The sequence below is a fragment of the Xenopus laevis genome, chromosome 1S (assembly GCF_017654675.1).
Source record: "Xenopus laevis strain J_2021 chromosome 1S, Xenopus_laevis_v10.1, whole genome shotgun sequence".
NCBI lineage: Eukaryota > Metazoa > Chordata > Amphibia > Anura > Pipidae > Xenopus > Xenopus laevis.
The window spans coordinates 102,361,913-102,378,758 of record NC_054372.1 but is presented as its reverse complement, the minus strand read 5'-3'; the positions used below and the strand labels follow the sequence as shown (position 1 = coordinate 102,378,758).

Here is a 16,846-nt window from a genome sequence, read left to right as displayed (position 1 = left end):
CCATGCTTCATTGTCTTCAGTGTTTGGGGGTCGTTTGACAAACTGTCTGTGGCCCCTAGACCCAAAAAGAACAATCTTGCTTTCATCAGGCCACAAAATGTTGCACCATTTCTCCTTAGGCCAGTCAATGTGTTCTTGGAAAATGTAACCTCTTCAGCACACAACGTCTTTTTTTCAATAATAGGACTTTGCAGGGGCTTCTTGCCGATAGCTTAGCTATCGGCACATAGGAGTCTTCTAATTGTAACAGTACTCACAGGTAACTTTAGACCTTCTTTCATCTTCCTGGAGCTGATCATTGGCGGAGTCTTTGCCATTTTGGCTATTCTTCTATCCATTGGCGGATTATAATGAAGGCTTTGGGAGGCTAAGCCTCCCAAACCAGCAGGGCACATTTCCGTAAAACCAGGGGAAAAACAAGGCAGATTCAAACTTTTATATTATTTAATAGAAAGCAGTGACTTAGCTTAATTTGATTCTATCCTGAGTCTGACAAAGGCTGTGAGATCAGCTGACTCTGGAATGGAGGGGAGGGGGCTTGCAGAACTCAGAGCTGATCTTTGGGGAAGAACTACTATATGCTCATCACCATGTGCAGGACTACAGTGAGTGAAAGAGATCACAAGTATATATTTATTCCCATGTTCCAGAATGCCAGTTTCTTTTATATATATATATATATATATATATATATATATATATATATATACATACATATATAACAGTATATACTGTATGTATATAAATAGCTATATATAGATTTATATATATGTCAAGTGAAAGATTTCTCTTATACGAAGGGAAAGAGAAAAAGTAGAAAACCCCCACATTTTATTATCACTGATATTGTGTTATTGCCGTAAGATAGTAGTGGTATAATACATAGGTGGCCCAATCACTGGGGAATGGAAGCACAATCCTACCTCAAGAGGCACATCATGTGCTTATTTATACAGGGGAAAATGACAATCATTATCCAGGTTTTTCAGTTTGTGTTTTGTTAGGGAATACACTCCTGTATGCAGGATCAGACTAAGATTCAAAACAGCCCCCACCAACCCAATAAATAGTGACTTTCTATGGCATCTTGTGTGCCCAAAAATTATAGTGACATAAGCCAAATAACTTGGCAACATTTTTCCGCCGACATCTTTACTGTGGCAGCAACATTTTAGTGGAACAAATGGTGTTAAAATGATATCTGTGACTCACAGCACCACACCAACATTCCTTCATTTTGTTAAATTTCAGTGGAAAGTGAAAAATTGTCAGAGACTTCATCTGTGAATTTGTTGGCAGTGTATTTTGAGGATTTCTTCTAAATTTTCAGTGTTTCTTGCCCCAGTTTACAAACAGATGAATGAATAAAATGTAAATGTAATAAAACTTTGTAATTTATAGTTCGATACAGCAGTGAAAAGAAGTATTTAACTTTTTTCTCAGTCTTGAAGCGGTCGTTAACAATAACGTCATTTCTACTAAGTATTAAATACATTTCAGTAAGTGTGTTCAAATATATTTACTAAGAAAAACGTTGATTGTTCAGTGCTTATTTTCCCTGCTTTGATAGCCGTTTTTATATTGCTAATGTAATGAACACCAGAGCCACCTGCTGTCCATTTCAGCTGACTGACCACAGTTGGCAGTAAATGTAAGTTAGTGTGAAAGCAGACTTGTGATGTTGCTTTTCAAAAAATGAAGTTAGTGAGCAGAGAAGCATAACCTTAAGTTTTAAGCATTTTAATATCCAAGGATAACCACATTTAACTAAAATAGTATAAATATGAAGACATACCAGCAGCAGTTCTAAGCACGTTCATTTTCTGCCAATTGTGGCTGTTCAACCAGACTAAACATCAGGTAGCGCTACTGTTTTAGGTTCATTATATTACCATTGTAAAAAAAATGATGTCTTGTTACATGAATCTGTTTTGAGATCTGTTTAAACAGATTTTTTTTTCAATTTACATTTCCTAACCAGCACCAAAGATGCTTATTAAATAATCCAAAGATATGAATACATGACTATGACAAGACATTTTAACTCCAATTTCTGAGAAAGTTACCCAGTTTGGACCCCTACCCCATGTCTTCTGTTGCCCTCCGTAATTCTCTGGATTTTCCAGTTTCTCAGTTGAACTCAATGTGAAAAAATGCAGTAAGCATTGAGTGACATCGGAGGGAGCTAGTGCACGCTAGTGCATAGTGAGCATTTAATGGGGAATATTTATCAAAGAGTGAAGTTAGAGATCTCCACAGTCCACTAGAGTGAAATCCCGCTACTCTCCATTAATTTCTATGGGATTTCTAAAGGAATATTTATCAAAGGGCGAACTTTCACCCATTGATGAATAAAATAGTAAAAATCCCATTGAAATGAATGGAGAGCAGAGGGATTTCACTCTAGTGGACTGTGGAGATCTCTAACTTCACTTTTTGATAAATATACCCCATTGGATTCAGAAGAGTATGTGTTAGCGCAGTTATGTCACTACTGGGGTGAGCATGCCTGACTAGCAATGCAGTGCCCCGAATCCAGGATTAAGCCGAATCTAAGTGCCTGGACGAACCAAATCTTTAAAGGATAAGTAACCCTTAAAAATAAGTGAATGTGATTTTGATGAGGGTGCTATTCCAAGCACTTTTGCAATGCACATTCATTACAGCAGTAGTCAAGGAAGTTTTTAGGACAAAGAAAGAGGCTGCTCTGATGTTCTGCTTAGGAAAAATTTTTTAGAAACCTTTCTCAACCCGAAAAACATCAGAGCATCCTCTTTTTTTCTCCTGACAACTTCCTTTAGTACTTGGTGGTCAGAAGATGACCAGCAGGTGGCGCTGTTGTAAAAAAAATTACATTAACATTACATGTAACCTTTAATATCTTGGAATTAAAAAATTAACGAATGTCCCTTGCAAAAGTGCTTAGAATAGCACCCTCATCGATTTTACATTGACTTATCTTTAAGGTTTACTTATTATTATAATTATTTAAAATAATAATATTAATTAATAATAATATATTATTAATTATAATTATTTAAAATGACGTGACTTTTCGTCAGACAGACAAGGCAGTTATACTATATTTCGCCAGAGAGCTCTGTAAATCTCTCTGGGCAGTATCTGCACATTTTATCACCAGATATTAACCAACAGACATATAGTTCTTTTTTAAAGAAATGTTTATTTACAGGTTACTTAACAAAAGTACACTTCTGGTATCACTGGAAGCTTTAGATCCTGCATCTCAGACAGGTCTCCCAATTCATTAGCCATGAAGGGAAAAATATACTTTTCTCTTCTATATACAAATTCACTCTTAAAAACATTGCTTACAGAGAAGTTGTTAATACTCTGAGCACAGTGGCGCGGTTTATGCACAGAGGTTTGGGATTCATGTGCATTTTCGAAAAATGGTTTTAAGACTTGTACTACACATAAACGTGCCTTTCTTCAGTTCCACTTAGGTCATCAAGAGTCAACAGGCAGCTAGGTACCTGGAGATGCTTTGCAAATATTCAACATTGTGCTTGATGGAACACAATATTCCTGGTACAGTGCTCATAGCATCTCAAATGGAAAGCAGATCTCATTTGGAATCTTTCCACGTAACCTTCATTTTCTAGGGGTGTTTTTCTATTCATAAAAATTGAAGAGCGAATCACATTTACCTAAATTTAGCAAAACAGTGAGTAATCTATCCTTATTCTGAAATGAATATTGTGGTTGGCAAGAAATAGCATTACAATAGAAGGAGCAGCTCCAATTTATAATATGTTCTTTTAAATTAAAAATTATTTGAATAAGGAAAAGAAATCCAAAGGGCTCAGAACTTGTTATTTTTAATATGTTATGTGCTGTTCTTTGTGTGTTCACTTGATTGAGAAAAGATTCACAACTTGTCTAAAAGTGCAAAATTCGTTCCATTGCCGCACAAATACAGCTCACACTTAAATCAATATAGTAACACATGGACACAACTGCTAGGAGACACACAGAGAGCTCTTTCTTCTAAGGACAGATTGTATCAATACAACAGGTGGTAGGGAAAAATAGAGATGATATGGATCCCAGGCCAACAATTGGACCACAATAGGATCATGAGTGGACATCCCATTGCCCAATGTAGTCTTCAATAGGACTCTATTCCGCCACACAGATATCAGTTAGGCAGGCTGTCCTTTGTTGCCCCCATATATGGAACAATGAGCTGCATTCCATTTGAAGAGGCCAGTCCTTTTTTTTTTTTTTTTTTTAAACACTTTTATACATCTAAACCTTGGAGAATTTCAATGTTGTTTTCCTCTAAAGGTGGTCATACTACATGGCTGTTGAATGCTAGCGTATGATCAAATGTTGATTATTACTATACACCCAGAGACCATATATCATAGATAATATAGGTTGGTTATTTTTAAAATAAGTAGAGTGTGTTCCTTGAATGAATAGCAGTGACAGATATGATGTCCAAACATTGCACCACCATTAAATTATTTTTTCGCACGACCCAAAAAATTATACAAAATCTCATAATGGATGAGCAAATATAAATAAGGCTGTAGGTTAGGAGCCCATTCGTTGCCAAATATTTTCTACAAAGTGAGAAAACTAAACAAAAACATAAAGACCTGCATTAACAAAGCATTACATGGTTTACAGCAAAATAATATATGAACGATCTGCCATGCGATACGATAATACTGATGCTGCCTTTTTGCTTTTCTGTCCACGTTCATTATCCAATAAACAGAAAGCAAAATCACAATGTGAGCCATTGGCTCTTTATGTCTAAATTCATATATATTTGTATAAATAGAGGAAATGTAAGGGAAAAACAAGACATGTAATGTATGAGCACAGTTTAAATAAAAAGCGAAGATGCCAAATATATGCAAATTAATTACAAGTATAATTAGAAACATACAATAGGCAGCAATATATATAATTTAGAATAAAATCTTATTACATATGTAGAGCAAACAAAGAGAACATGTAAACAAATAGCTCTGGGATGTTATATGCACCGTGGAAACTGGAAGCATTTCTCTGTACAATGTGACGAAATCCATACCATTTCCATCATCCATACGGTATGGCTACGGATTTGGCTCAAGTGGTTTCATGTACGTTCTGTTACATGGACGGACAACCTTTAACACAAAACATGGAGGAAAAATACTCCAAAACTTGTATTGCACACAATAAACCTAAAATGTTCAGGTATTCAAAAGTTCATATTTTATTCTTGATCCAAATATTGCAAATCTGTAAATAGGGGCAGTTTGTTTTTAATTATATGAAAAAAAAAAAAAAGATTTATAGTACAACATTGAAATATAATGTTTTCCATGGTGATATTTACACAATGTGTAAAAATAGGTTAGTTTATAAAACTAAGTCCTTATTTGCCACAACCGGGAAGCTTTTATTTTCATGGGCAAAATGTGTTAGATGTGAGCCACAAAAGCTGGTTAGTCTGCAGTTTATGCCATCCCGAACAAAGGAATAAGCTAAGTCATGCAACGAGCTGCCCCTGACTGCCATCATGCAATCACATCGCTGTAAATGAAAAGTAAAAGGAAATGTGTTAATGGCATGAGAACATAAGCTTGCATTTAAATAGAGTCTCAGAATTCAATTGCCGACTGATATCTATAATGAATATGCATGCTGCCTGTAATACTGATACGCAATACATTTGTTTAATGTAAAACAAGCAATAAATGACTAGAACGCAATATAAATGAAGATGGCTGCCAGCAGTTGCAGTTCTATCATTGCCACAGCTAGGGTTACTGGAAAACTTGGAAATTCAGGGACATGTCTAATAAATGCATGTTGCAGGGCTCAACTGATTGCATTTAAAAGAAATTGTAATCAGCACAGCCCTTTTTGCTAGACATATCCTTGATTTTGTGATATGGTAACCCAAGCCACAGCTCTTTCAGGGAGTTAATTAATAATAATTAATTTAAATGCTTTCTTTGTTAGTGGCCTATAAATAACTAGGTGTTTATTTGAATCAGAATGGCTGGCATTTGTTGGTGCACAAAGAAAAGTGCTAAAAAGACTAGGTGAATTTTGGGTGTTAATGGTAAAAAGAAAATACAAGTTAAGCAGGGTTAGAAAGATACAGTACATACATGTACACATGCGGATTCCTGTATTGGCTCCTGTATTTGCTTTTGAATCTGAGCTGCATGCTAAGGATCTATTGCAAACTCACTGAACAGTTATGTCCCATGTGGAGACCCTTCAAGACGCTGACTAACTCAGAGTTAGAGAGCTGAAAAACAAGTTGGGTTTTGTTCTACATCCAGTCACATTACATTTTTGCCTAACTAACTATATTAGAAACATTTATTTTGCACAGCCTATCTATTTACCTACTTTTTACTTTTACACCAAACTGTTCTTTTAGTAGAACATTATATTTCCCAAGGAATCATCTTGAAATACATTTCCCCTTTACCTCCCACATGTATACTTTATTTTGTCTAAAAGTTTTCCATGGCTTTAAGTACATCTGAAAATTCTTCAAGAGCCATGAAACCATCTAATGATGCTCAAATATGAAAACCGAAAATTAAAATTAAATTAAAATGTTTATGCCTTTGTATAATTTTAATAAAGGAAAAGAATATCTGTGTTTTAGGAAGTATAACTCATACGTTCTAATCTAGACAGGATAGTTCATATTAGCCAGAGCCCAAGAGGCCTAATGATGGGCAGATTTAGGGTATACCTTTGTCTATTGTCAGATATAACTTTTAACTTATAGCTATTTGGGTTTTCAAATGTGTGTCAATTAAACAGAGGGCTTCTGCACCGATGCTTTTTTTGTGATTACAAGAATTTGTCTCATATTGATATTGTTTCCCATCATGGGAGGCAACTACCTCCTAAAAGACAAAGCCAGCAGTTTTAGGGTGTAGATGGTCCCTTTTGCTATAGCTTGGAAGTTATTAGCTATGTTGAGAAGATGACCAAGACCAAGACCTGAAAAGGTAGAAATGCTTCTTTTTAGAAGAAGGTATAAAAGCCATATATAAAGTGAAGAGCAAGTAAAATTAAGTTGATACAGGGAACAAATCTGGGAAAGTCAAAGTATAAGTAAGAAAGCTGTCTATGACTTCCCAGCTTTATGGAACAGTAACATGTTGTATCTTATGAAATCTGCACCTACAGTAAATGAGTGAGGAGTAACAATACAATAGCAACTCAACACCCTTTTTTTAGTGTTACTGGTCCATTAATGAATTTACTTCTTCCCTGAGATTAGTGTCAGTGGGAAATCTATCCTAGCAATATATCTGATCAAACGAGTACTTGTATGGCTTTTCACTCTGTTTTTTTTTCCAGATTATGTTCTCATTGAAGATCACCTGTCTCTCTCAATATTAGGGGAATTCTAAAAATCTTTAATTGTCTGCAAAAGCACTGCAGTTGTTACCTCACACTGAATTCATACAGTCATCACTCATTACACCTCTAAAAATCCAGCAGCTATGTAGCATTACGTTCACAAAGGCAGATGGAGTAATTGTGCAACAAAAGCAACAACTGGAACAACTTCTAACCTACAAAATCACAGCAAAAATGTTGATATTCTGAAGGTTCCCTGCAATTTTCTACATTCTTCAAACATTCATTAGTTAGCATTGGAGGCTCTATTGCACGTATGCAGCTGCTAATACAGTAAGTTAAAATCTTTTCAAGAAGATGGTCAATGTAACGTAATCTCAACCCTGAAGGCACTAAACAACACACATCCATAATAAGCAAAATGAAAGTGGTCATTACATCATACACACTTTTTTATCTACAAAACCAGCATTGCTCATAGTTTTACAAATTAGAAGTTATTTTTAGAGGGAAAAATGCATAAATAGGGGGAATATATGTTAGGTCTTTCTGCTGAATAATTTACAATATACGTCTCCACACCAATCCGGCTAATCATGCATCCTGCCAGTGACTATTTACTTTCTGGATACCCTGGCTGGCAGAAAACTGCACTGGCCTGGTTTTCTCTTCAGCAAGCACCACGGATGATCCTCTTCCTACTTCTTATTTCTTTTCACCGATGTGCATTTGCAATGGAGTGAAAACCAAAAGCCAACCTTCTCACTTTACTGCACATGTGTTAGCCCCTAAGTACCAGGAGAAAAGGATCCCTCAGTGAAAAAAACCCGGCCTAGTTTTCATCTTACAGGAGCACTGGCCTGGTGTATCAAGTAAGTGAATAAAATCATGAGAGCGGGGTGGGCGCCAAGTTTTGTTCTTACATTTTTTAAAAAAAAAAAAAGCAAGGGTTGGGCATCACATTCTCACACAATAGTATAGCCGTGGCATTTAGCATTTAGGGAGTGAATTGCCTTAGAATTTATTGTTTTGGCTTTTTTTAGGCTACCCATAAGCAGCAATGGGGAGTCAAGAAAAAAAGCCTCCAAAACTTGTGTGTGCCTTGGGCATTTAACTGAAGCACTTTTGTTTGGCACAAACCTGGAAACCCAAGCTTAGCTCCGACAGATCATACTCACTGCAGTTCACAGCAATACTTAAGAAAAGAACAAATGTGTTCAGATTGTGTAAGGGAGCCTCCTGTTCCAGATTAACAATCACATTTGGCCCTTATAATACACATTAACCAACACTACGCTATGATATCTATAGATGAGGCATGTTTCAATCTCCACCACCATTATGATCCTTGACTTGAACCTTGTCTGAAACAATAAGTGCATGAGAGCAGCTAATGGGGCCAATTTATAACTAGTCCGTACATTACATTGACACACTGCACCTAAATATGCTAGGTGCTCAGTATAGAAGGACGGCACTTTCCCAAAAACTTATAAAAATTGTTACACTAAAGTGTATGCATGTGGGGAAAACCCCTGCCATGAATGATGATGCAGATTTATTTTATAGCCAATTACTCACACAGAAGCTGTATCATGCACCCTCTAACAAAATATTTTGTTGCTAATACAGGTGCAAACAAAGGTATAATCATGGTGCTACCTTGATGTTAGAGTCATATGTCAGACTTGCTGACAAGAGGTTCAATCTTGCCTAAGAGAAGTAGTATGTCAAATAACAGACATGTGACTTGACACTCTTTGTGGACTGGTATGATGGATATTAGCAGGAGGTGCACACACCTCCACAGGAAATCATTGATGAACAAACACCTTTTTACAGTGAAAAAAGTTGCTAATTTTAAACTTGCATTTGCTTACTATGGTCTCCAAGGTTTTGTAGCAAAAAAGCTGAAAAGAAACCAGGCATTGGGTGATATGTACATTTTTCTGCTTTCAGTCAAACTACAGTTTATGATATACCTTTCAGCAACATTCAGCAAGACATTTTCCAGATTCTGCTGGAATCTAACTACTGTATTAGGATGTGCTGCTCATGTAACATAGGTCGCCATGCAGACTCTGTCAAGAAGACTGTTATAGTTTTGTAAAAACAACTTGGCTGGATCAATATAAAGTATACCTGAAGTCCTTGTTTACATTCTGTGCCTATAAACAGACATTTCTGGTGCCCACTGACTTCTCATTTTCCACAACAGATCAAAAATATATTAAAAATATCCAGCCATTTGCTGATATGTACATACAATCACAAAGATATAAAGAGACAATTCCTTTACCTTTGCGGAGTGGATCTGTTAAAACTATGCAAACATAGCATTACATCAGGGGTGTGCAGATAACAGCATTCCAGCTGCTATGGATGTACAGTAAGACTCCAGTCAAAACAAAGATGGAGAGAGAGATGTGGAATCTTGGGTTTAGAGACGAGCACTCTGCACCCTACACATATAATTTCCACAGGTCTCTGCACTTGCAGATGTGGTGTGGTGGGCTTACTTTACCCACACTGCAGGCAGTAAGGAGAGGACTGCCTTGAGCTCACCTATGCTGTACTCTGCACCTTGCACCAGATCTGCCTGCCAGGAGCAACAATGGCCCTGATCAGAAATGCTATTTGAATGAGCACTAAGAATGTGCTCTTAAGTCCTCTTGCGCTTCTGTCTGGGGTCAAGGTAAATAACCCTTCTGTGTTTAGAACTTCGGTGGCGATTAATCAAAAAGAAATCCTTACATCTATTTTGGGTAAATAAAACACTTTTGGCACATAAAAAAATGAAAACAAACATCATAGAAAAGACTTATGTGTGATTAGGATTTGTAGTAAAAATATAAAGAACAAATAAAAGCACACTGGTTACATTTCCTGAAATGCTGTCATGTGCAATACAAGGTCAAGATGAAGATTTCCCATGAGTCTCTTCTACCTCGCTGTAGCGGGTTGAACATGACCGGGGTAGGACCTCCTAGAACTTGTTGCTTGCCTTTGTCGTGCCAGAAATGACTGCCCTGAGCCCGTGCTAGCAAGTCTGTCTTCTGCTGCTTTTTTGTGTAAGGTCATTCCCTGCAAATTAATAAAACAACAACTGTGTGACAAAATTGTTATGGTAAGTCGCAAACAAGAAGGGTTACTGGATAATCTTGAACATTTTATTAATCAACCTTCAGTTCATCTTAAGAATCCCCCAACTCTGCTTTATGCAAAGCAAAATATATACAATTTGGTCTTCTTCACTTGCAGAGCTAGATGCCCCAATTTTTAACAAAACACCTACAATAAGCCCCATCTCAAACTAATGCATAAGGGAGGGTATCCACTCATGCCAAAATAACTTTTACAACTGTATTCAGAATAACAGTAGTCCGACATCACTAATCCAATCAATCGCTGTTTTTCGTAGAAATTATATTTCTACATGGCAAATAATTTATTAGTAGGTGTAGTAGAGTAATAGAAAACCAATGAAATCAAAATGTTAAAAATGTAGATACCAATATCTATTAAAGCAAATTAATAGGTATTTAATTACATGACATGGCATACTTGACAGTTCCTCTGCCAGCAGAAAAATGTTAAGACAGGTAGTGCCTGCATATACCTTGAAATGGTGTCACCCCATGTACAAGCAAATTTTGGCTTGAAACAGCACACTTGAGCTTGTTGGAACACAAATAATATAGAACATGACTAGCATATCTCCTTCTCATTCCAAACCAATCAGAGTGTAAAATGAGACCCTTGTATACAAGATCTGGTAGTTATGGTTGAAATTACTTCACCACCTACTGCCGCGAGGAGGCTCACCCCTTGGTCTCCACCATGTTGCCTGTGGTCGTCTTAAACCTTTTAAGCTTAATCTAAGTCCTGCACTTTAGGAATGTCCGGAATAACCAAAAACCTACTGATGAAATGCTGTCAGAGAATGTACAACAAATTGGTTCTCCTCCTTTTCTGTCAGTACTTTATTTCGTGTTCTTTGTGTCTGAATTAGAATCTACTAGACAACTCTATCCATATACCTTCTTCTGTATATAATCCTGATGATTTCTCATAAATGTACTACGTTTCCTCGCCTCTAGCTCCTTGGTAAACTCTTTAAGTCTCTTTTCCAGATCTGCCTTAAAAAAACTTAAATCAAAATCTGTGCAGCAACCTGTTCCACTTTCAGCATCTATGTGGATTTGCTCCATGCAGAGTATAATCAGATCAAAATCCCCCTTTCCAAAGAGGGGAGGAACTATTCTAAATGCATCTGCATCGCTATATGAAAAAAGCTTAGGAGTTAGTGCTTCAGGCACCTGTATTAAAACTGAAAAAAACTGGAGGAAGAGGTGGAGCCAGCAGTAAGAAGGAGATTGAAGAAAAGTTATTACAGTTTGTCCTGCCTCCAGAGAGGATCAACTTAACCCCAGTCGTCCTGCACTGACAGGTAGGGCCGACTGAGAAAGTATAATTCACTTTACAAATGTCACAGTACAGATAAAAGGTATAAAAATTATATATATATATATATATATATATATATATATATATATATATATATATATATATATATATATATATATATATATATATATATATATATATATATATATATATATATATATATATATGAGATTGTGCTCTTCCATCCGATTTGAATATACAGCACAAGATCCTATTTCTGTCAAATGCTTCATTCCATTTAATATATCAAAGTTTTATGTGCAGCACAAATCAAAATGGTGGTGCTGTTTTGTTGCTGTGTACATAAATAGCTGTGACAGGCACGACTAGTGAAAAGAGGACCTGCAAGCATTGTCTAACAACCTAAAGGTGCCCATAGACGTAGAGCTACGCATGTGTGGCGATATCACCAAACAAGCTGATCTCTCCCCAAAATGTCCGCATTGAAGTGGGTGATATTGGGCTGATCCGATGGTGGGCCAGAATGGATCAGATACAGGCGGTCGGATTGCGGGACTGCATACACGCATAGATGCGGCTGTGATTCAACTGGATTTTTTAACCTGCCTGATCAAGATCTGCCAGACTTTCGGCCAGATATTGATCAGGAAAGCACGTCGGATGGCCCCACACAAGGGCTAATAAGATGCCGACTCGGTCTGTCGGCAGCTTTTATTGGCCCGTGTATGGGAGCCTTAAGTCTAAAGGGAGCATCCTTGCAGATTAGTTTGCTAATAAATATTGCTGGGCACATAAGCACTCTATTCCATATCACACCCCTCTATGATTCCTAAGTCGGCTACACTGCTCAGCTACAAAATATGTATTTGATTACTTTGTTCTATACAGTCTTACACAAGAAAGAACTGTAAGTCAATCATAGGAACCATTCTTACCATGTTGTACCATGCGCTCACAATTAATTTCTCTTCTTGATCTCTCTGTGTCTTTGTTTTCTCAAATTCTTTCTGAAAATAGAGAGTATGAAAAAAAAGCTTAAACAGGAAAAAAGGTAAAAGGTCCTGTAAAAATACATAAATACAACACAAATGAAAGCACTGTTGGAAGGCATGTGGTCAAGGCTATGTATTTGTTTTGTGCAACAGAACTCTTTGGGAAAGAGGCATAACACAAGCAAGCAATATCCAGTCAATAACCTAGCTAATATATATGTATATAGATAGTATTTTGCAAAATATATATATATATATAATGTAGTAAAATAAAATAGTAATAAAAGTGGTGTGATTTTACTCTACATGTATGGGACCTCTTATCTGTAAACCTATTATCCAGAAAGCTCTGAATTACAGGAAGTCTGACTCCAAAATAATTTCCTTTTTCTCCGTGCAAACAAAGACATAATTAAACCTTATTGGAGGCAAAACCGGCCTATTGGGTTTATTTAATGTTTAAATGATTTTTTTTAGTAGACTTGAGATATGAAGATCCAAATTACAGAAAAGTCTGTTATCCAGATAACCCCAGGTTCCTGGACAATAATTCTGGATAACCTGTAATATATATATATATATATTTATTTATTTATTTTTGCATATTGGATTTATATTACTGACTCAAAAGGGGACATAAATTGGTATATTTATTGCCAATATACCCGAATTGAGGTTGGGAAGGTGTTTGAATTGTGTTCTGGTCATTTTATTCTTAAAATCATCTAGATCATGTGATTACATAAATGGAAGCTTTTTTTTTTTTTTTGCACATACATTTTTTGACCCCTGAATGAATATGCAAAATAGTATTTGGTTCGGGATTTGTCAGTCAGAATCCTTCATGGAAGTGCCAGCCCAATCAGCAAAAAGAGGATTCAGTACATCCCATGTCCCTTATTAAGTCCCTTTCAATATTCAGACAATACATAGATAAAAATAGATATATAGATAAAAGTCCAGCCTTTTCCCAACAGATGTAAAAAACACTAAGGGGTCATTTTAATAATGGTCAACTTTTTTTAATAGCGTGTTATTGCTTGTAAAAAATGCCTTCTGATTTAACCTGTTCTGTTAATAGAGTAGACTTGTGTTCATTTGCCAAAGCACATGAACACATTCTGTGGAATTAGCACATGTATTGGCTAAATTTGTAATTTTGATAAAATTCAAACTGTTTGTAGGGCTTTAGTATTCACAGGCTTGATGTGAGTGCCAGCCTTTGAATCCGTCAATAGAGCACTTATATAATAACACATTTACCCTGCCATAATCTTATCTAGACAGACCAGGAAGTGGCACTTCTGCATTAGAACAGGAAAATAAAATTAACCCAAAATTGAAAACTAGAAAACTTATTGAAGAAACAAAGCAAAAGTTAGATGCCTATCACAGAAAAATCAGAAATTGCAATATGTAAAACAAATCATAAGAATTACCTTTATGCTAATAAACCAGATATTGAGGCTATTACATTCCAGCAGTTTTAACAGCTCGATTTATAAATTCTGATAGGCAGATGGTCATGTCTCTACAAATCTAGATAAGGTAGTTAGAACTTTTTTATCTAGAGCATCATCAATAGCTGTTTATGGCTGATATGGCAGCAAAACAAGGGACCATATCTAAATATATTTGCACCAAGCCTCTCACTTTGGAAATGAAACAGCAAGTAGAAGAGCCATTAAGAATTTTAAATCAGGTAAAAACCCTGGTCTTGATGGTTTTTCATCTGTTAATTATAAAAAAAAAACTTTACAGGATTATTTAGTGCCACATTTATTTAAATAATGTATTATAAAATTTCTGGTAATCAACTCCCACCCGAAATGAATGATGCAAAGATATTGGTCATTTTAAAGTGACTAAGGACCATCTAACCCCAAAGAATTATAGATGTATCTTTATTAAATATTGAAAATCTTATATTAGCTACTAGATTAAATAAAGTGCTTACTGCAGTAATTCATAAAGATCAGATAGTTTGTTCCTACCTGGCAAGCACTCAAAAATATACGCGTGTAATAGTTGCTAATGAATTATGCAAATAAAAATAAAACCTCCTTATGCTGCCTCCTTGCCTTTGATATAGAGTAGGCTTTTGATTCTTTGAACTAGCCATATTTATTTGCCATTATGAATAAATTAGGGATTGGTCCAACTATAATTAATATATTGAAGGTTTACTATGATTATCCTAAAACCCAAATGATTTTACCTACAACTAAATACACATTTAATGTGGCACCCACCAGGGGTGTCCACTTTCACCAGCATTATTTGCTTTAGCTACGGAACCCCTGGCAAGAGTTATAAGAGAAAATGTAAGTTTTAAAGGCCTCCAGATTAAGGGTAAAGAATATTAGCTCTAATTATTTGCTGATGACTTATTAGTACATTTAATTAATCCTCTTACATCTCTGCCAAATCTTACGATTATATTAGATGAATTAGCAAAATTAGATATTAGATAAATCTGAGATGCTGCCCTGTAACATGTCAAGTCCGATGGTGAAAATTGTATTTTAAATCCAAAATTTAAATCACATTTGCAATCTCTGGGAGTAAAATTTACATATGATTTAGCCTCCTTATACAAGGTAAATTATCCCGCCGTGATTCAATTCTTAATGCAACATTTAATGCATGTATTTCTAGGAACGTTCCCCGCACTGCCTCAGCTTGGTAAAAGAATGCATCCAATCCTCCACGGGTACACCGCTATCCCGATATATACTTCAAATTTCCAAGAATGAGGAGAGCACTCATAGATAGCAATTTATGCTGTGATGTGTTTATTCAGGCTATTACACGACATGTTTCGGATCTTTGTTGATCCTTTATCAAGTGCAATTAATACAGAACAAATCAGGCTTATATAGGCCCTCCCATAAAGTGACTAATTAGCCCACAGGCGTGTCATAAGTTAATAATACAAAGCTATAAAACGACATTTAACCATTGAGACCATATTCGACATCAAGTGAATGAAAAATCCATATTGTCCATAACACAGTGCTTAATATTTTTCGGTATTCTGAAAGTGCTGTAAAACAACATATAAAAATATGAAAGTCTAAAATTATGCAACACACAATTAAAATAATTTTTAAAACACCAAATCTTGACAGAATACTTTCATTATTTGTCTGGTGAATACTAGTAAACTGGTACTTTCTTTTCAAGTAATTACATTGTAATCTATTTGCTCTCAAAACGTATCTAAAATGAACTGCAACATAGTATTCAAAATATCACTAACTTACTATGGATCTAAGCGTTACATTTAATCTGCTGACATATATTTGCACTAGTATTAACTCTTACCACATAACTTTACTCATCTATGCTGATGAAAATTCAGGGCCTGCAAATTCAAAGAAGAAAGAAAGGTATGAAAAGATTATAAAAATGGTTTCAAACTCCAACTATCATTTAGCCCATTTGGGGATAATGTATTCAGCCTTCTAATCCACTTCCCTTCTGCTTGGAGTTATTTCTTATGTCTATCTCCACCTCTGATATCCATCCTAATCTCATCTAGTACACACCATCTAAGTTGCATTGGATTATGATTACATTCAAAAAAATGTCTAGACACCTGCGTGTCTGTTTGTGTACCTGCTTTAAAGTTCCTAATATAACCTCTATGTTCCTGAATCCTCTTTTTCACTTCTCTTTTCGTTTGACCGACATACCCCATGCCACACGGACATTTTAACAAGTACACTACAAATGTAGAATTACATGTGGTGTGACATTTTATATTTATTTCATATCCCTTTGTCGGATGATTAATCTTGTTGCCCTTAATTATTGAAGAGCAACAATTACATCCTAGACATGGGTATGTACCAAATCTTGGTTTACCAAGAAATTTGGTCTTTTTGGGTCTAGTGTCTGAGGGGCATAATAGATCTTTTAGAGTACGACCACGTTTGTAGCAAAAAAGAGGCAAATCTGCAAAAAGCCGACCATATTGTCGTTCTGATTGTATTAGTGGCCAATACTTTCTGATCACCTTTTCAAGCCTATCACTATTTTGGCTATATGTGGACACG

At 35.9% G+C, this 16,846-nt stretch overlaps 1 protein-coding gene across 6 annotated transcripts in view; it reads right to left on the bottom strand.

Moving 5' to 3' along the window:
• Positions 1-3,164: 3,164 nt before the first annotated feature.
• Positions 3,165-16,846, bottom strand: part of hook3.S (hook microtubule-tethering protein 3 S homeolog) — a 53,812-nt gene continuing 40,130 nt past the window's right edge. Inside the window, exons 22-24 of one of the 6 annotated variants that reach the window (XR_005963914.1) lie at positions 12,729-12,800; positions 10,247-10,449; positions 3,165-5,559 (exon numbers count right to left, since the gene is read on the bottom strand). Coding sequence is in view for 5 of the 6 variants with exons in the window: in XM_041575254.1 (XP_041431188.1) it covers positions 5,544-5,559; positions 10,313-10,449; positions 12,729-12,800 (225 nt within the window). In the remaining variant the exon portion in view is untranslated. 6 annotated transcript variants of the gene reach the window in all.